At 41.9% G+C, this 20,374-nt stretch overlaps 1 protein-coding gene across 5 annotated transcripts; it reads right to left on the reverse strand.

The window, feature by feature from the left end:
• Positions 1 to 75: 75 nt before the first annotated feature.
• On the reverse strand, positions 76 to 18,870 carry LOC108931736 (GON-4-like protein). Of its 5 annotated transcripts, none has more exons than XM_018747722.2 (26): positions 18,715 to 18,870; positions 17,275 to 17,542; positions 16,665 to 16,772; positions 16,109 to 16,323; positions 15,406 to 15,480; positions 15,183 to 15,233; positions 14,803 to 14,853; positions 14,601 to 14,696; positions 13,110 to 13,223; positions 12,670 to 12,852; positions 12,092 to 12,302; positions 11,835 to 11,936; positions 10,690 to 10,730; positions 10,240 to 10,355; positions 9,089 to 9,281; positions 8,896 to 8,982; positions 8,382 to 8,559; positions 7,919 to 8,069; positions 7,132 to 7,282; positions 6,867 to 6,983; positions 5,117 to 6,637; positions 3,525 to 3,806; positions 2,034 to 2,172; positions 1,215 to 1,452; positions 870 to 972; positions 76 to 471 (listed from the first exon to the last, which is right to left on the reverse strand). In XM_018747722.2, the coding sequence occupies exons 1-26, from the start codon at positions 18,751 to 18,753 to the stop codon at positions 358 to 360; spliced, it is 4,944 nt and encodes a 1,647-aa protein (XP_018603238.2). In that variant the 5' UTR covers positions 18,754 to 18,870; the 3' UTR covers positions 76 to 357. The 5 variants fall into 5 exon arrangements, with proteins under 5 accessions (XP_018603238.2, XP_018603239.2, XP_018603240.2 ...); XM_018747723.2 differs by lacking the exon at positions 18,715 to 18,870 and having other exon boundaries at positions 17,275 to 17,352; positions 17,492 to 17,849; XM_018747724.2 differs by lacking the exon at positions 18,715 to 18,870 and having other exon boundaries at positions 17,492 to 17,849.
• Between the last annotated feature and the right edge of the window lie 1,504 nt (positions 18,871 to 20,374).

Below are 20,374 nucleotides of genomic sequence, written 5' to 3' on the forward strand. Positions count from 1 at the left end.
CATGCATCTGCAGCTAAGTCTCTCTTTCTGCTAAAGTAATGAACACATTGTATTTTCTATGAGATGTCACTTTGGAGAAAAGCATCTGCTAAATAAATGTAAATGTACTACTATACTTATAATGAAATTACCATAAGACATTTAGTAAGTATTCCAGTTCATATATAAAAACTTTTATTTTACAGACATTTTACAATTTCTGCAGTCCTCATCAATAGTGAGTCCAACAGGGTTCAGAAAGGAACAATATGAAGATTCTTTTCAATTCAGCTCAGCAGCATCCTCATCTAACACTAGAGTTCAGACCAGTCGCAGATTGTGGCGGTAGCTTGATGAGGCTCAAACCCTTGAGTTGATTTAGTCTGGCTTGTTAGCAGGAGGCTTTCCAGGATTTCCCATGTGGCATTCTGGACTTGTTGGTTGTGCAGCAGCGTGGAAGATGCGCACAAGGTCCCGAAAACGCTTTGCAACCTGAAGATGCAAGGAGTGGAGCACGTCATAATGCACAGCCTCCTTGTCTGACAATTTATGTCCACCTTTACTTGGGGACAGATCTAAATTCTTAATGAACAGCTAACTTGAAAAATTAAACTAATTTTATCAATTATTTAACTCAAATTCAATAATTATCAAAAGGACTCAATACTACATGTACCAAATGGTTCTTTGTATTCTTAAAATTGGTTTGTCATCAAGAAATATATATCCTTACAAATATTCCTATGTGGGAAAAAATGGTATCAAATTTTCTGTGCATTTACCCAGCTAGAAACTTGCACCACAACTAATTGTTTCCATAATATTTAAAGAAAATATTCTGCAAGGTGTCAAATACAGTTTTTGCAAAAATAAAAACAAAGATACTTCACCTCACTGGCTGATTTATTTCCCAGCTGGGCAGAGACAGCCTGAAAAGTGTTCTTAGTAGCTCCTTGCTTTTGACATGCAGTTAAAATGGCACGGTCAGCTTCCCTAAAAAAGCATACACAAATTTATTTAATGCATCTACGGTCACAGTTAGCCAATGAAAATTCCAACAGAAGAAGCTATAGATCTCCATAATGTTAAAAATTAAATACAGTCTTTTTTTTCCCCCCCTGGCATAAGGCTGCATTGTTATTCAGCAAAATCTTCTAGCAGATTAAAGGAGAAAACTACTGCAAAAAAATTAGTAGTAGTGAGGAGGCCACAGTACAGGCCCCTGTTTACTCCACCTGGTCCAGAGAATGACTCTTTCCCCACTTGGTGTAAAGGAAATGTTTTTGGCACAAATGACAGGGCTGGGCAGTGTACTTTGCTGGGTTGGAACAGTCTCTCCCCTCTGCTCATTCTCACGGCTCTTCCTCGGTGACATGCAGCCCACTTGTTTCTGCTCTTTCCTCTGCTTGTCCTCCAGTTCTTCAGCCTGGAGGCAGGAGCCCCACTGGGGACCATTCCCACCATGCTGCGTCACTGAGGAAAAAGTCAGGATCTTAACAGTTATGGACACTGGAAGCAATATACTAACCTGACACAGAATATTCAAATGCATAACAGAAAATATTGAACAACTAAATTTAATGAGACTGAATAGAGCAGAAGTGAGAGATACGGGATAAGTTTATGACGTCAGTGCAACACACACTGTCAAGAATCCATTTCAATCTTTTTAAGGGTACATTACTATATGTTTTTCCTGCCTATCAGGTTAAGGCGGGGGCTGCAATAACATCTTCTCTGGCATTTACCTGCTTATATTAGACAGAGTGCAAGCTGCTTAAGTGATTCCTTTTCCTATTTAGGACACAAGAAAATACTTCTCTGGTATTATTGTGTCTCTCTCTGGATATTCCCCAGTTCAGTGGAATAACTGAAGCCATAAAACATCCGTTGTCTAAGTTAATAAACATAGCCAGCATTTACAAGTATGTGCTGTTAGAAAGTAATTTTGAGGCATAAAACTATTTGGGAGAGAGGCAGGCAGGCAAGGGATGGGGTAAAAATGATATAGCCAAGTACATCATGTTAATATTAAAATATGGGTGTTTGCTTACTGGATTTCTCTTGCTCTCTCAGTTCCCTGCCCTCTGTAACCTCTTGTTGTTCATCCTCTCTTTCTTCTGCTTGGGCAACAGTAGGGGGGATGCTAGATGTGTGATGTACAACATAACAGCTCTTCGTTTTCCTTGAGGACTTCAGACAGAAGTAAAGACACATTTCAGCTTACGCTGCAATACTGTACATTTTCCTCACAGGTCACCCTCTGTGCAAAGGTGTTTCACTTTGTCACCATCATGCTAGTCTCACATAAAAATGACCCTTGCCTCAACAATAAAGGAAGCCACAAATTTACATACAGATGCTTTTAAATTCAGCATAGAAATTCATATCCTCAGCCCTGTCCATTAACCTTAAAATGACAGTAACAGCACACTTTCAGCCTAGTGAGTACAGTGATGGCAGTTAGCAGAACTTCTTGTACCCTTTGACCTTTCACCATGCCGCATGAGACAGCATGTACCAAGCTTTATGTCTGACATTTGAATGAAAGAATCACTGTGCATGAAAACCAAATTTTACTTCTAACGTCGGGAAAAAAAAAAAAAAAAAAAAATCACATTAAACCCTTAACTACACTATATTTCAAAAAAGTTGACAGAACACTCAAAAAATTTGTAAAGGCATTACTACATGTGAAATTTTGTCATATCCCTATCCTAGGTGAGTTTTTGTAAAAGTAATCAGGTAATTCACCAGAACTAAACTGTCAACTTCCAAAAATACAATAAATAAATGTATAGATTAATAATTAACAAATGTTACTGATTTATATCATGTATCTCACAACAGATCTGGACACCTCATCAGGGGTCAGGATGTGTTTCGGGGTCTTTCAACATCATACATCCAAGGGATCTGAACAATGCTGATGAGAGCCCAACCTACACATCTAGGCAGCGCTACTTCAAACCCATGGCTCACATCTCCTGATCCAGAGCCATCTAGATGCCCCCTCCTCAGTCTCAGTAACAACTTTCACAGCCTGTGACACCAAACATGCTGTAAGCCCTATACAGTGACTTTCCAGCAAAGCCCTGGCAGCTTACGTCTGTGTAAACAAACACACACCCCACCATCCAGCCTTATGAGCAGCACTGCTCCAACAGTTTCCCAAACTTTGCCACCTTTCTCTCATTGGCCACTTCCTGCTTTTCCTGTTCTAATTATCTCTAAATGCATTTCCTCTACTCATTTCTGGTATACTGCAAGCAAATGCTATTAAGGGGAATAGGTGGGTCTGAAGTGCCCTGAGTGCAACAGTTTGAAATCAGAGTGTGGATGTGTGTGCACCCTGGATTTGACTGGCATTCCACCAAAGGAGTACCTCATCTTAAACCCTAGGTGTACAATGACTGGTCTCAGACAACAATCCTAACTGGAGAAATCATCAAATCATGTTTAAATGCCACAGTATAAATACCTGACAGCACTGCAGTGTTGAAGCTGTACATGTGTATTTATCTCACAGCAGGTACACTGCTCACCTGAGCAGAGGCAACATCCTTCTTCTCCCTCATGGGGTTGCAGTGCAACATGTGAACTGTGCTTTTCCCAGCTAAATGGGACTTTTTTCCTTCTTCAAGAACAAGTTCCTCATCCTCATATATGCCCTTTTCCTCCACCTGGGAGTTCTGGGACACAGGGGTGAAGAATACACTGGGTGTCCTCGTGGAACTGTAACAACTGGTACCCTCATCATTCTCAGCATCTCCTTCTTCATACAGCCTCCCCTCTGAGGCCAGCCAGCTCAGCTTCTCCATAGTCTCCTGCAACACAAGTGAAACAAAATAGCTCCTGAAGATTAAGGCATTGTCATACATTTCTCAGCATTTCACAGATGGCAGGTAAAACATGAACAACATGGACAGAAATAAGACACCATGACCACACACACACGTTGCTTAACGATGGAGATATGTTCTGAGAAATGTGTTGTGCAAACATCAGAGCAGTTATACAAACCTAGATGATACAGCCTCGATGCAGTCAAGCAGCACAAAAAACATGAGATTTATGACGCTGCTGCCGACTATACACAGCAAACTTTTACAATAAACTTTTTTAATAAGTAGAAAAAGTACACACACACACACACACACACATTTTCTGAACTGCCTGTCCCAGACAGGGTCGCGGGGAACCGGAGCCTACCCGGCAACACAGGGTGTAAGGCCGGAGGGGGAGGGGACACACCCAGGACGGGACGCCAGTCCGTCGCAAGGCACCCCAAGCGGGACTCGAACCCCAGACCCATTGGAGAGCAGGACCCGGTCCAACCCACTGCGCCACCGCACCCCCCTTTATATGATAAAAGTACAGTATATCAAATACATAAACCAGTAACATAGATGTTTAATATCATTATCAAGTATTATGTACTGTACATTATTGTATGTGCTACACTTTTATACAACTGGAAGTGCAGTAGGTTTGTTTACAGCAGCACCACCACAAACACGAAAGATGTTGCGCTACGACAGCTACGAACGATGTCACTAGTCGATAAGAATTTTTCAGCTCCATTATAACCTTATGAGTGGCGCATGACTGTATACGTGTGTGTGTAGATATATATAAAACTATTTGTATAAGTAACTTTTTAGTAACAGTTCATTCAGAATGGGCTCCCCCAGGAACACCTCAAGCTTTGAAAAACAAAATAAATATAATTTCTACACAAACAAATGCTTCACCCAGGGCATCCATTAATAAAACCTTAAGCTACTCAGTTTACACAATTATTTATGCAGCAGGGTAGTATTTACTTGAGTAATTTTAGAGCACGTCCATCGCTCAACAGTAGCACAGTAGGAGGTGGGATTTCACACCCAGGCCCTTGGAGCGTAAGGTGGCAGCTATAACTACTACACCATCTGCTGTTCTCTATAAATTCAAAAGTAACTCAAACATTCATAACACAAGGACCCAATGTATGAAAATGACTTCAGAATGGATAAATAAAAATAAAATTATATTTGCTTCCTCATTACGCACATAGCCCCCCACACAAAGACAGACAAAAACACAAGCATAAAGAAAAACATATGAAAAGAGAAACACACACAAAGGCACATACCTGTAACTCGGGCACAGATAGAACAGACTTCTCTGAGGATGAGGACATCACCTCTTCTTCATCACATTCTGGAATGAGTTGGTAAAAATCCTCTTGTCCATCTGACTGCTGTCCTTTGTCTCCCCCAGTGTGTGTGTAGTGTTCTGTCTCTCTTACCTGGCCCCCATCATCTTGACCTTTGCTTCCTACCTGTCCCTGTACTTTCCCCCCAGTGCTTACTTTTGTCCTGCAGGTTGAAACAGACAGCACTGCATTGCCTTCCATCCCCACTGCTCTCCCTTGCTGTCCTTTCCTCTGCCCATCTGTTTCTTCCTGCTTGTCAATCACTGCCTCCAGGGAATCGGTGCAGCTTTCTAAACTGGAAGGAGGGCTTGCTGAAGACTCAGACAGAGCAAGAAGAGGCTCCCCATAATCACGATATTCCTCTTCTTCCTCTCGACAAATGTCCTTTTCTTCTTCCTCTTGCTGCTCCTCCTCCTCCTCCCATAGCCCTCTGTCATAGTTTACACTGGGGTTTGTGGATGGCAGCCCTCTAGAATCTGCCCTGTCCTCTGGGGTGGTCTCTCCTGTTCCAGGGTGATTTGGCCTGGAGGGAATGGGCAGCATGCTGTTGTTGTTAGGGAAGGTATGATCCTCCTCGCTTTTCCTCTTCGGCACAGACGCATCCAAGATCTGAACCTCGTTATTCCTGGTGACGGTGGGTTTGGGAGCAAGCTGTGTATGAGAGAGCAATACACACTTTGTGGAACTGATTACATCAGGACCATGAACATTTGGGGAAGGACCTTCACTAGGTACTGGCATCAGTGGTCTTGCCAGCTTATGAGTCTTGGCCAGGACATCTGTGGAGCATGCCAGGGATCCCCAGGCCAAAGGTGTAGACTCAACAGGAATCCTAGTGATTCCGCTGGCAACAGGAGTAGGACACATGACAGAAGTAGACAATGGTGGAACTAGACTGATGACGACAACTGGTGGGACAAGGCTACACTCCCCAACAGAATCCACTTGTTTTCTCGCCTCTCCCCTGTCCACGGAAACTCTCCCCGCTGCTGCTCCATCACCCAAAGTTAACGTGTTCATGACCCCACCAGGTGCTACACTGAGGAGCTGGAGGCCCACTGAAGATGGCTTTGGTGGTGCAGGTTGGATGCGGCACAGCTTTCGGGTGGGAATCAGCGGAGTTTGTTCCGCTGTGTGTTCCTGTGCGACTTGTCCTCCCAGACCAGTGGAGGCAGAAGTAATGGAGACTTGAGGTTCCTGCGCCAAACGTACAGCTGTTGGATGGCACAAGGGAGGTGCATTACTGACAGCCTGAGAGGATGGCACAGATATGGAGAGTGGACGCAAGTGTCTGAAGCCAGCAGCACGGAGGGTTAGAGTTTGAGGGAGGGAGGGAGGATAACGTGTTCCATGGGAAAAGGTATAGGAGGGTACAGATCGACTTGCTGGAGGAGCAGCTGTCTCGCATGACACGCTGTTATACTTCTGGACTTCCTCATGGATAAACGGCAAGCTTTTCTGTTGGAGGGAAGAATTGAATTAACCACATAAATGTTGCAACATCTGACATTATCTCTACATCAGAAGAACCTCTTTCAGTTTGTATCTGCTTACCAACAGGTTCCTGAGAGATCCCAAGGATAGTCCACTCGGGAACAATTACAGGAACCCCTGGCTTGACCCTTAACCCTACCCCACTGGCCATGACCCCTGTGAATTAAAGCTGAGCTGCTGAATTTTTTTGTACCCGTAGCCATGAGGGCATGATGGTCTCCTCTCTCTCCACTGGGGGACACTGTTGTTCTGGCATCACTCTGCTGCAGACTAGGGGCATGGAGGGGACCAGTCTGTGCTGGCAGTAGAACTAGGAAACAGGGGAGGGGAAAGAAATGAAACAACCCACACAAACCATGCAGTACACATTCTCCATTAGTAACAGTCATATAACCCCCCTTAAAGAGGCTCCAAGCAATTCAAGTGCTTGAGACTGCAGACAGATTTAGTGGGCACACCTTGATGCTGTTGGCCTCTGTCCGGCGCTGGCACATGTCTTGAACATGCCTGCGGAGCTGTTTAGGGCTTTTGGTGCAGACCAGGTACTGGGATATCAGTTGGTAAGGGTGCACAGTCTCACTGAAGTTTCTCAGGCCTAGCACAAGAAGGCTATGGGGAGAGGCAGCGGGAGAGAGGCCAGTTGTAACCAGTCAGTACATGCTTTACTGGTGTGTTACAGCTCTGTGACGAGACCAGAATAAATGTGTTATCATAAAAGTATACATAAAGTGCTGTGATTTTGGAAATGGGTTCAAATATGGCTCTATCTGGGTGGAGTTTGCATATCCTCTCACTTTACTCCAAATACTCTGGTTTCCTTCCACAGTTCATGGTGAACGAGGGAATCTAAGTTGTTCTATCCACCCCTGTGGATCTCTGGTCAGTGGTGTATGGCACATACTAAACTACCTACAGTAAGTGACCTCAGTTTAGTAGAAACAGTGCTGTGACATTCTTTATTTTCCTGTTTGCAGACATTAAACCTGATTAAATCTTTATGCGAGTTCTAGTAATACATAAACGGAGCCTGACAGGAAAAAATGACACCTTTTCTTTGTTTGTTTGTCCATTTCTTTTGTGTGGAAGATAATAAAACATGCATCCACCAAAGAGAAAAACAAATTGCCCTTTTGCAGTCAGTAAGTCGTTGGCCCGATCCTCCGCACAGAACTGCTTTAGCTCAACAACACATACACATGCACATACACTGAATAAAGCGTTTAATGCTGCATCTGGTGGAAATACCTGTTCTCTCCTTGGGTGTAGATAGTGCTGACATGTGGTGGGTGCAGAGAAGGGTCCAGGCTGCAGCAGGGCAGAAGTTCGGGGTACAGGAAGACAGGACGAGTGGCCAACATCCAGGCCAGTCCAGGGGGCAGCAATGGGTATGAACGTGCTACCAGAAATACCAACGGAGTAGCGCAAGATTTGTAGTATGTTATCCAGAAGCTTGTTTTTCCACATCCCCTAAAAACACTTTCAAAGCTACAATTACAAAGCTGTTAAACTGGTACAAAAACTGCATGTTCCTTCTCAAAGGAATGAAATGTATAATAATCTAACTGGGAAATGAAAATGCTCTTATGGGGATTTTCTCCCCCTGAAAAAAAGTCTTATATACTCCCAGCTGTGAAAGTGCTGTAGTAGACTTATTGCCTCCGAGATGCATGAACCTGTAGATACAGAGACATATAACTGCCCTCCTCACCAGACACCGGTCGTGCAGGCTCAGGAACAGCAGCATTGTGGCGGGATGAAGGTGCTCTCAGCTCATCCAATAGAGACATCGCTCCCTGCAGATTACAGGCTCTAAATATACTAACGAAGCCAGGCTCCGTGGTGCGTCGAGTCTGCTCCCCCCGTTGGGCAAATACCTGTAGCTCTGTCTGAGCAGCAGCGGAAGAATAAAAAGATGAAACTATGGTGGAGGAGGAGGGAAGAAGTGTTTTTTGGTGCTGCTGAATTATACATAAAACTAGGATTCCAGTACATTGTAGTGACTGCCAGTAATAGCCAAGGGCTTATACGGAACTAGTATGTTGTATTAGTGTGTATGTGCAAGAATTTCGAAGAAACCATGATGTATTGCCAGCGAGTGAGTGTAAGAACTCTGCAAGAAAGGCAATGTTGTTTTTAGTGTGCAAGAGTATGGACTCAATAGGAACTGTGAGGACTGAATAGCAAATACTGTGTACTGTCACAGTGTGAGTGTGTGAACTCACCAGAAATTGCTGGGTGAGATCAGCTTCATTCTGCAAGGCTTCCACTGAGTAGCTCAGCATGTGCACCTGGGTTAGCAGCTGGATGTGCTTTTGGATCCCCACCAAACAACAGCAATATATTGTTAATAATGAGATTTGCCAACTGGTAACAGGGCTTTAAATCAAAACTTGTACCTGCCTGTAGGCTCCATACCTGCTGTATCTGCTGCTGCAGCTGCTGTTTCTGAAGAGGAGTGACGGTAAGGGTACAGGGTGGACTCGGACACTGCGCTGCTGGAACCATGGTCTTGCTTCCCACAAGAGCCTGGTATTGCCGCAAGGCTGCCAGCTGCTCCCTCACTGTACGACGGTGCTTCATCAGCATGTTTGGCAGAGGTTCCTCAAACCTGCAGCCAACAGCTGTTCTTATTTCTGACATGGAACTATGGAGTATCATTGTAAATATGCATTAAACATAAAAAATAGCTTTATTTCAGTTCTCATTTACATTTATTAATTTTACCTGATGCTTTTCTCCAAAGTGACTTACAATGTAAAGCTACTTACAATTATGTATTTACCCATTTATAAAGGTGGGCAATTTTACCAAAGCAATTTAGGATAAGTACCTTACTAGGGATATGATCATCCAGATCTAATACATCTTCATTTATATGTTTAGCTGATGCTTTTCTCCAAAGCGACTTAGAATGTTAAGCTACTTACAATTATTTACCTATTTATATAACTGGACAATATCAGGATCAGTACCTTGCTCAAGGGTACTACCACTGGAGATAGGAATTGAACCTGCAACCTTTTGGGTCCAAAAGCGGCAGCTCTAACCACTACGCTACCAGCTGCCCCATTTATAAAACTGGATTTTACTCATTTTTACTGGAGCAATTTTAGTTTAAGTCCATTGCTCAAGGGTACTACAGCAGTAGGTGAGATTTAAACCGACAATCTTCGGGTCCAAAAGCTCTAACCACTACACTACGCTATGTTACGCTGCCACCAGCTGTCCCCCCATTAACACATCAATTTACTGTATTTAATGCTCAAGAGGGGCTAGGATCATCATAGCGTAAGAAATATTACTCGCTGTGCTCTAAGAATGGGCATCCACCGCAGAGACACAAGGGTTCAGTGGGGATATTACCACTGTGTGTGTCACCGTACAAAATGCTGCCACCACAAGAAACTACAGGCTCTACTCCATTATCATAAAAGCCAGCATCAGTATCTGTGTTGCTACAGAAATCTGTAGTATGCCAAAATTTACATCACATCAGAGAGTTAGGGTACAGGTTTTCAATGCGTATGTTTGTGTTCAACAGGCAATGCTCTTTAGGAGTTTTGTACCCAGTTGTTTGTGGGTTGTTGAATTTAGGAGGCTCTGCAGGTAGTTCCTCCTGTTTCTCCTCATCTTCTTCTGCAGCTTCTTCTTCTTGTTCCTGAACCCCAAAGTCATCCTGGAACTGAGGAAGTGGAAACAACATACTTATGTACCTCTGGACATTTGGGGGTACAGTAGGGCTAAGGTAAACATTACTATTATTATCATTATTAATAATAACAATAATAATTTTTCTGATACTTTTCTCTGAAGCAACTTGGAATGTTAAGTTTGTACACAAAGCTGCTTTAGGGACTGGTGGTCAGGGTCTGGGAATCTGCACATTTATACATTATATCAGAATTATCAGTGTAACTAAAATAAGAAAGACGGTGAGTTACACAGCATGAAACAGATAAACTGAATAAACCATCATTAACACAAAAGTGTTTTGTTTTATTCTTTTTGCACCTTACCGTTTCAAACAACTCTTCCATTAACTCATTCACTTCCTTTTCTGTGTGTGAAACAGACATGAAGCAAAATGAAACAGAAGCCTTTACAGTTCAATCCAGTTGTTAAAGTACACACTGCTACTCCACACAACCTCTCCCAGATCCAAGGACAGACAGCACGCTTTCCTGGCATATCTAAACCTGTAATAATAACTTCTATGTTTACTGACAGTACTTTTACGCTGCAGATAAAGTACGTAACAGTTTCTAGCTACTAAACTTTAAAATTCTAGAGTGTAATTTTACCTTGTAATCGTACTGAGTTATCGTGTTAGTACACACTTCAACTGCCTCAAGTGTTATCACATAATATGTATATTAACTGTCCCTACTGTATGATGGGTATATAGATCAAAGAACTCAGTACAATTCTCCTTCACCAAGCAGGATTAATTTGTTCTGTGAAATCTGATTAGGAATTCTCGATTCTCTGGATAAACCTTTATGCAGCTACTCGTGTGATATACATTGGTTCATATGGTGGAAAGTAACTAAGTGTGATTTAGAACCACATGTCTGCATCGAGGTTTCTCTTTCTGTTGATAATGTGTAATGTACTCACTAAATTTCTCTATGAGATGTACATCACTTTGGAGAAAAGTGCCTGCTAAATGAATCAATGTAAATGTAAATTACCCCTTAGGCAAATCTCCATTGTGACATGATCAAAATTACCATTATTTTTTACTGCAGGAAATCTATAATCGATTCCCTGATTACAAATGTGCAATGTAAACTTTATTAAAAATCCAAAACAAAAGGCATTTTATGCACAAAGCCTTTAGTACACAACTCTACCATGAAGAATGAGCAAAAATTCCAGTGCCAAGATAAACTGTGCTTACAGATTACCCCAAAGAATCTCACAGCTGTCTCAGCTGTAAAACTGTTCTAGTGAGACATGGTCACAAATTTAAAGTACCATATCTGCAAAACAAGGGTGACCTATAGTGTGGTCCATCTGTATTGCATGACAGAAAGACCTTCATATATGTTAACTTTTTTGGGTGATGTAATTTTTCTGTTGAGCAATAGTCACCATATGTTTCTTTATTCTACATGTCCTCCTGAGCAAAAGTGCAAAAACTGCAGTTTACAGAACTCACTGCTAATGCGAACAGCCCGGTCATTGCGGTAGTCCTCCAAGTCTGGCTCATCTATATCCTCCAGGATGTTGTATTCTGGGTCATCATCGTCATCCCCATCCTCTGAAAGAAGGATGCATAGTGTAAAGTGCATCCAGGAAGAATCCTGAAGTGTCACATTACACACACACACACACACAAAACAAAGACAATGCTACTGAAGAGACAGGTCTGCTACTTAGAAACACACAGCCTTGATGCTGGATCTTGCTGCTCACCTTCATTCTCCACATCAGAGGCCATGAGGCCCTGCAGCCACTGAGCCCACTCTTTGTCCTCTGGGGCAGACACACATTCATACATATCAGGGGTGATGTCAGGGGCACGGAGTTCTGCCTCCAGCTGTCCCAGTGGGACATCCCGTAGCGGACGTTTTGAGCGCGTGCGGCAGGCCATCAGGCTGCTCTCATCACCACCACCACTCAAATTCTGAGAGTGGGGAGGGGCAGAAAGAGATGGAAGGAGAGGGAAAGAAATGAGAAAAAAATAAGACAAAAAAAAAAAAAAAAAAGATAGGAGACTTACTACATAAAATGAAAAAGATATTTATCAAACTGCAGTAATGTGTTTACTTGTGACTGGACTCAAAGACTTGCACATCTCCTGTCCACCAAACCAACATTGCAGCATCCCTTAGGGAGATTTCACATGACGCCAACACCACTATTCAACTGAAATGGAAATCCTAAGAACCTTTCAGGGGGCCATAACAGAACGGCTATTTCCACATGCTGAAAGTGATGACAACATCTGTTTTAACAGTGAAAACATGCTCACAGCTCCTCTAGAAGGGCACCTGGTAGGGGTCCATACATATGGGGCTGGTGGCTAGCTCTTCCTCTACAGCATGGAGCTTCTCCATGAAGCTGCATTCAGGTGGGGTCCTGGGGCATCGTGGAGGTCCCACTGGCTGTGGGGGTGGTGGAGGCCCCATTGGCACAACCTCCACCTGAAGGTGTCTTGATTCAGACGCTTTCTTCTAAACACACAGAGAGGACTTTTAGTACAAATAGTCAGAAAGGCCCAATTATGCAAGGCTCATAGCTACAAAAAGGACAGAAACAGCAAGAACAACTTATGATGTAAAGAAATGAAAAGACTTTATTCATTTAAAAAGTTAATCAAATTAATTAAATTATTCATGAAATTTATTACAACAGACTTTCAGTACAAACTAAAGCAGAACTGGGTTGTATGTCATGTGTGGAGTCTCAGCTGTAGTGCTTTCTACATTACCTGCATGGGACTGTGGTTCCTGTCTTCATCGCGCCCTGTGGGGATCCGGGGAGGGCCTACTCGGCTGCCTCGAGGGGATGAGGCAGTGCTCTCCATATCGCTTTCCAGGAAAGTCTAAACACCACATTTCACACATTAATATGTGATTTTCTCAACTGACCACTGATCCATCTTAATTACTTTATTAACATAAAAAATACATGATGACATAAAGGTTGCCGGCAACCATACACCCATTTTTTGCAGAAACTGCACTGGCCATGTGGGATTTCACAGTGACTCAACTTGACATACCAAATAATTCCCAACCTCATTCCAACAAAACCTGTAAATGTGATTTAAGGGATGTCTTCTGCTTAGTTAGTCCATGATAAATATCAACATTTGAAAAAACTAATCAATAAAAGACACTGTATTTTGTAACAAACTGCAGCCTAAAAGCAGGGGTATCAAACTCCTTTCACAAAGCAGGCCAAGCGGGATTCAGTGCTCCTTCTATGGGCTGTATTATTACATATTTCTATAACAGAGACAATGACTAACACAGCTGCTAAACACTATTCACAGCCACTGCAAAGTGATTACAGCCATATCTACTGTACTATAGTACTGTATACCGATTCAGTACTCTTCAATCACTAAGTTATTAAGGCTATTACGACTGTACTATAGTACTGTGTACTGATTCAGTACTGTTCATATGTTAGGCTGTATATTTTAGCTTGCCTAGATGAATGCTACTGAAAACTAAGAAATTCTGAAACGATGTCACATAAATCGGGGGGGGGGGGGGGGGGGGGGGGGGGGGGTGGTGCCGAGGGGGCTCCTCTCTCTGGCGGGTCTGGGGTTCGAGTCCCACTTGGGGTGCCCTCCAGCAGACTGGCACCCCGTCCTGGCTGTGTCCCCTCCCCATCCAGCCTTGCGCCCTGTATTGCCAGGTTAGGCTCCGGCTCACCGCGGCCCCACTCGGGTCAAGCGGTTTCTGACAATGTGTGTGTGTCACAAAATATTCTACAGTAGATGTATTTGGTTGAATAATTGTATTTGTATATGTATTGCAGCTTGTTTATGTTGTTGCTTACTTCCTGATGGTTGACACCACTTCACTGGGACAACAGCGTTAAAGCCTGGACCAAGCAACTGAGTATTGGCAAGCTCCCGCACAGCAATCAAATGAGCATAAAAAAAGCTTGGATTAATATTATAACACTTCGCCTTGATTGCACTCTCAGCAGCAGTGTTGTTACTGATGAAGTGCTTTGGAGATAGCACTTTAGGAACATGCACTTTATTGCGCCTTGGCATGTCTTGGCAGTAAAACTTGATAAAATGTGTGGACCGACTAGCCAAAGCTCCAGAACACACAGAACTGTACAGGGGTTGGTTATAGCGATGGTTACTACACTAATACACATCCACATGCAATATGTTTGACACCCCCCATGTAAGGTGCCTGCTAACTAAAGGCTGTTTAAAAAATTGACCTCTCACCTCCTCTGCAGTCTCATCTTCTTCATCATCATAGGGGCAATATTCTTCATCAGAAGAGTCCTCCTCCTCCAGAGGAATGTCAACAAACTGGGGGGGCTGGAGAATTGGAAAAAAATGAAAGAGTAAGCAAAAAATAAATTATTTTTGTCATTGCAATATTATTTTTTGGTTTATACAATCATAACAATGAATGGAATTTTACCTTTGCTTTACTGGGCTTCTTGATAGGAGACATATTCCATGCAGGAATAACCTGAAATATATAAATATTGGCAGCACTTAAAAACCACAAAGGCAATAAAGGAAAGCACAAGACAAATCAACATAAGTAACCAATCTTTACCATTTCATGAATGTACCTTGCTCAGTAAAAGTTTTTAACTCTATACGGCCCTGTGGTGGAGGATTCATGTCTTCATAATCTGTTAATCGCTTCAAATATTGAAATTATCACTACACCTTAGACTTTGTCCATGTAGCCCTTAGTAAACTCTTGGTACAGTCTTGGATATTACATTAAACATAGGTTAAAACCACCCTGAAGGCTGCATAAAGGTTGGACTGTATCCTCAAAGAACTCACCACGCCTTTTTCCACCACTTCCTTCAGTTTGGAGCGGGTCATTTTGGGCTCCTGATGTGGAGATATCCCACATTATCACAAAAACTCCTTTGTTCCACACATGTATACTGTCAGCAAATATACAGATTGTATGCCTTCATACACACAACAGAAAATTACTGATGTAGTATTTATATTATGATATGGTATTATCTATATTACGATATGTGACACTGAAACTTACGAATATGGCTATGGGTTCCGTGTCTGTGATGGCAGCTTTCATCATGGCTACCACATGCTCATTGGTAATAACTTCCTGTTGACAGGGGGTCCAGACAATGGTTCAGTAACCACACAAAGAGAACTCTAAAAATTTGTGAACTGACAAGACAAAGTTATTACATAACAAAGAGTAGGCATATCTGCTTTACAATTATTTATCAGAAAAATTAGATTAACTTTCTTGCTCAAGTATAGAGCAAAGAATCCCACATACTTTTATGCTGTGATATTTTGGTCACTATTCTCCCTGCAGCCCAAAATCTTACAAGTTACAGACATTGTGTGACAATGGCCCAGCTCCTTACAGGCACCAATTTAAAGCACTGGATGTCATTTACATTTTTTCCCCAAAGTATCTCATAATTTTAAGGTACCTACAACTATTTACCCATTAACACAGCTGGGTAATTTTACTTTAGTAATATTAGGGTAAGTACCTTTCTCCAGAGTACTACAGCAGCAGGTGAAAATTTGAATCGGAAACCTTTGGATCCAAAGGCAACAGCTGTAACTACTACACTACCAGCTGTCCACGCTACGTTAAATAATCATCAATCTTAGTGGAACTCAGCTTGTGAAGAGTGCTGGCACAGGCAAACAGAATATTAAACTGCTTGCTGACGACGACACACTTACTACAATATAAAAACAGCATGACTCACATGAATGATGTTGCGCACGTTTACTGTGGTCAGATTATGCTGCCGGGACTTGGTTTCCAGCTCTCTGTCTAGCTCTCTGTCAATTTCCACTTCAATAGCATCCTCGTCATCTGATCCACACTTAGCCTCGCTGCCCTCAGAAACATCTACATCCAGCTTTTTCTTGGTCCCACCCTTCTTCCTGGCTGCTCGCTGGGCCTTTCGCTGATCATCATCTGAAGCAGTTTCACACAAAAGATCCAAACTCGTGATACAGCACTGAACAAAGCATTTTTTTCCATTGCTACCCATATCAGGGAACAAATAATCTATGGCTTTGTTCACTGTTACCCACCAAGCATTCAGTGACTAGAGTCCTTGGAATACCATACAATTCACCATATGATAGTGATGTGTGCAGCTGTGCATGGATGCAGTATAACATTGTCAATTACTCAACCAAAAAAATTTTATTCAGAAGAATGAAATGAAACCAGATTACAATCATTGGGCCTGTCAGTACAGTTTCAGAGGCAGTTACATAATTTTAAAAAAAAAAAAAAAAAAAAAAAATCACCTAAAGTAATGACCAAATCCATGTCATTGTCTTCCTCAATCAGTGTTTGAGGATGTGAAGGGCTGGATGTCTGCTCAGGACCCCTGCCATTATGTTGTGAAGATCCAGCTACAGAGATGGAATAATGTTTACATTTGATGATGGACACCACAACTGCATTAGAATAAAATAAAAGAAGTCAGCACACAAACATGATAAGCAAAACCTGTCAAGTGCCATCTTACTTCACAAAGCATATTACAGGGTAACAAGGCAAATAAGAGGGTCACCTGCAGTACAAAATTCTTACTATTATTAAATAAAAAGGTGGGAAACCAATTCTTTATACAGTAATGGTATATTCATATAACATTCCATTAACATATTCAGTTACTTTTTAGCATTGGTACTGGACAGATTATGGTCTGGACAGTCTTTTTTCCAGTTTTTCTATGCTGGTTCCTATAGTTTTAAAATTAATGGTCTTCAAAGTAGTGACGATTGTACCAAAATAATACAAATAACATAAAATAGTGAATACATATGCAAATTTTGAAAAATTACAATAATAACCTTTATTCCACCATTTGAATACCTTATCTTCCCCCACAATATCCAATTTCATCATTACCTGTAGTCATGAGCTCCTGGTTGAGTGTCTGATTCAGACATTGTACTGATGTCAAACATCTTTTTGATGATGAGGAATCTGCAAAAAATCCTTGGTTTCTCTCACTGCTGAGTGAGGTGTTTTTACCCTTTTCTGTAGTAAGTTGTGCAGTGTGGGTCAGACATAATTCAGACTCAGTCTCCTTTTTCCTCTTGACTTTGGACCACGAGAGACTTACTTTTGGAGGCCTTAATCTACGCTTCCGGTTCAGGCTCATCATGAATTGGACCTGTTGTGGAATCATAAAGATGTCCGTCTTTCGAGATGCGAGAGAGCAAAAACAAAACTTCAAACAGAACATGCACAGACCTGGGGGTTTTTCAACAGTGTATATCGGAAAAGACAATGCTTCTACAAAATCAACGGACCAAAAAATATGTTACAATGTCATGTTATTCCGAGGACATTTTTCCTAATAAGGAAATCCTGACACTTGCTCAAAACTGGAGTGATTTAAGATGCCAGTATTGCTGACTACAAAAATCCAGTAGCTCGCTTGACACTCAAGCCAGCTTCTTCTGTCCGTTGGAGCTGGAAAAGCGACAAAGTCGGAGAGACTTGCACAGAAGGCCTAAACATCAGGGAGGGAACATCACCTTTTACCTCTAAATTTACTACTGCTTTTAACTCGTGGAGGTTGTCGTTTCTCCGTTGTGGTGGAACGACTTTCCCCTCTCGCTCAGAACTGCGGAAACTCTGTCTACGTTCAAGAAGGGTCTGAAAACTCACCTTTTCCGGACCCATTTCGCCCAAGATCTCTCCAGCTCATGTATGATGTAAATGTTTATGCACCGTAACTTCATCAGCATCACCGGATAAAGCCTTTATTCAGCCACTACTCCGGCATTGTTTTTTGCTTGCTTGTGTATCTTATAATGTCATTTTAAAAAAAAGGTGGGAGGGGATCAGGATTTGTCTATTCTATGTTTTATGCACCTACTTGAACGATGAACCTCGGTACAGCAAGTGGTAGGCAACAAACTAGGTTTACTTGAGTCACATGTCTGCAGCTATGTCTTTGTCTTATTAATGTAATAATACATATCGTACTTTTGCTGAAGATGTACAAGGACAAAAGCGTCGGTACGGTAATAATGTAAACTGACCAGCTAAGTTTAACCAGCCAATTTGCTTCTTTCTGGGACCACATCGAGTGCTGTGCACCTGCCTTTTTCTCAGATGTTGCTTTTCGTTTTGGGGCCGTTGCAAAATCATGTTCTTCTTACACTGACTGAAACTGTATTCGCGTTACGTCTACATAAGCGGGCGCCAGCTCTAAACTCGAGATATCTTCAACGTTCTGCTGCTTTCTGTACATTCGGTGTAGTATTAGAAATGTGGTTATATAGAGTACAAAGCAGAGTAACAAGTTTCTAACATAACATAAAGCTGTACACAAACCTGAACATTCAATTGCCAGAACGCTCCGGCCACCGGCATCCACCCGACAACCAGTCGTCATTCTCAGCTCTTCAGTCCCCTGCAAAGACTGTTATTTTGCATTATTAGATAAATATATCAAGTAAAAAATGTGCCTGTTATAGTTAGTACAGCTATTATGTGTAAATTCAAAAAAAAAAAAAAACCCTGCATATGTGTATGTAAATAATTAAGTTCCGGGTGCTCCGCTATAACATGTCCTATTCAGCCCGGCGCTGCGGTGTCACATTAAAAAGCTTCCGTCTACCAAGCGTTTACAATTTTGCTGAAAGCGCTGCAAATACCGTTTCCCGAGAAAGCTGAGGCACGTGCCGGAAAATGTGTACTTCCGGTAAAATGCTTACCAAGGCTCTAATGTACCTTATAGATTAAATTGAAGACTGCAGCCTTTTGACAATTTCAACATATACTGAGTGTAATGTAGACCACAGAGAGAGGACAAAAATATAAATTTGTTGTGCAAGAAGTGTGAATGCTCATTCTATCCTGAAAATGGGGACAGCTAGTAGTGTAGTGGTTAGAGTGACTGCCTTTGGACTCACAGGTTCAGGCCTCATCTGGCTGTAGTACGCTTGAGCAAGGTACTTAGCCTGAATTGCTGCAGTTAAAAAAAAAAAAAGAAATTACCCAGCTGTATAAATGGGTAAACAACTGTAACCTTAACATTGTAAGTTGCTTTAGAGAAAAGCATCAGCTAAATGAATAAATGTATACTAAAGTGATCCAGCTCCCTTCCACAATGCTTACAGCTAATGTGTAGTACTGGGCATAGTTGTGCCCCCACATACCAGGGCTGTATGTGCAGCTGTAGCTTGAAATCCTTTGCATCCTACAATAGTCCAGAAACCTTGAGAGAAAAGCAATAGTAAACCCTGGTGTTTTTTGTGAAGGGGACCATTGCTGGTTACCACAGTGTCCTCTGTCACCCACCACAAACCATAGTACTCAAGCTGTTGTTTTCCAGAGGTGAATTGCGATGCTAGAGGCCCTCCTGAAAACCCAAAATGGTGTTGCCTACCTACTCCTGGAGCGGCTCAGAGGGATACAGATACATCCTGAGAGATTTGCTTCTGTCCCCGGTTCAGTTACCTCTGAACATAAGTGTTTTGCACTTTTAAATTTTAATTTCGAGGTGGGTTCAGTGTGACAACTGTGCTCTGTTTTGAAGAATGGCGAGTGAGGTTTTGGGTGGAATGGATAAGAGATGTTTTTGGTTCTTTTCTGTGGAAAGTCCTTCTTTGGTGACTTTAATTGTTGTATTTGGCTTAATAAAAAAATAGACTTTCCTCTTACTTGGGCTACAACAAAACGTCACACTTATATTTATATAAATAAGTTAAAGGCTCTTTTCAGAGATAATAAAAATTGGGTCTGCGAGTAAATACGATGCATACACAACGCCTTAAATTAAATAATTCCTAGAACGTTTTATCATGCCTGTGTTCTAGAGTTTAATGTGGGGAGAATTAATATACAAGACTGATTTTTACCTATTAATACAACAGAATTTGAATACCGCTGCATAGGTAAAAAAATAATATTCCGTTAATTTTATTCTGTATGGTTTAGTTGAGCCAGTCTCGATTAACCAAAATCCAGTGTCGCATTTCATAACTCGAAC

The sequence above is a fragment of the Scleropages formosus genome, chromosome 23 (genome assembly GCF_900964775.1).
Source record: "Scleropages formosus chromosome 23, fSclFor1.1, whole genome shotgun sequence".
Lineage (NCBI taxonomy): Eukaryota > Metazoa > Chordata > Actinopteri > Osteoglossiformes > Osteoglossidae > Scleropages > Scleropages formosus.

Coding starts and splice junctions, on each gene's coding strand:
- LOC108931736 (XM_018747719.2), bottom strand. CDS start 17,614: ATGTTCTGTTTGAAGTTTTGTTTTTGCTCTCTCGCATCTCGAAAGACG. Junction 12,853..13,109: donor GGAACCACAGTCCCATGCAG/GTAATGTAGAAA, acceptor CTGTGTGTTTAG/AAGAAAGCGTCTGAATCAAG. Junction 973..1,214: donor AGAGTCATTCTCTGGACCAG/GTGGAGTAAACA, acceptor ATGCTTTTTTAG/GGAAGCTGACCGTGCCATTT.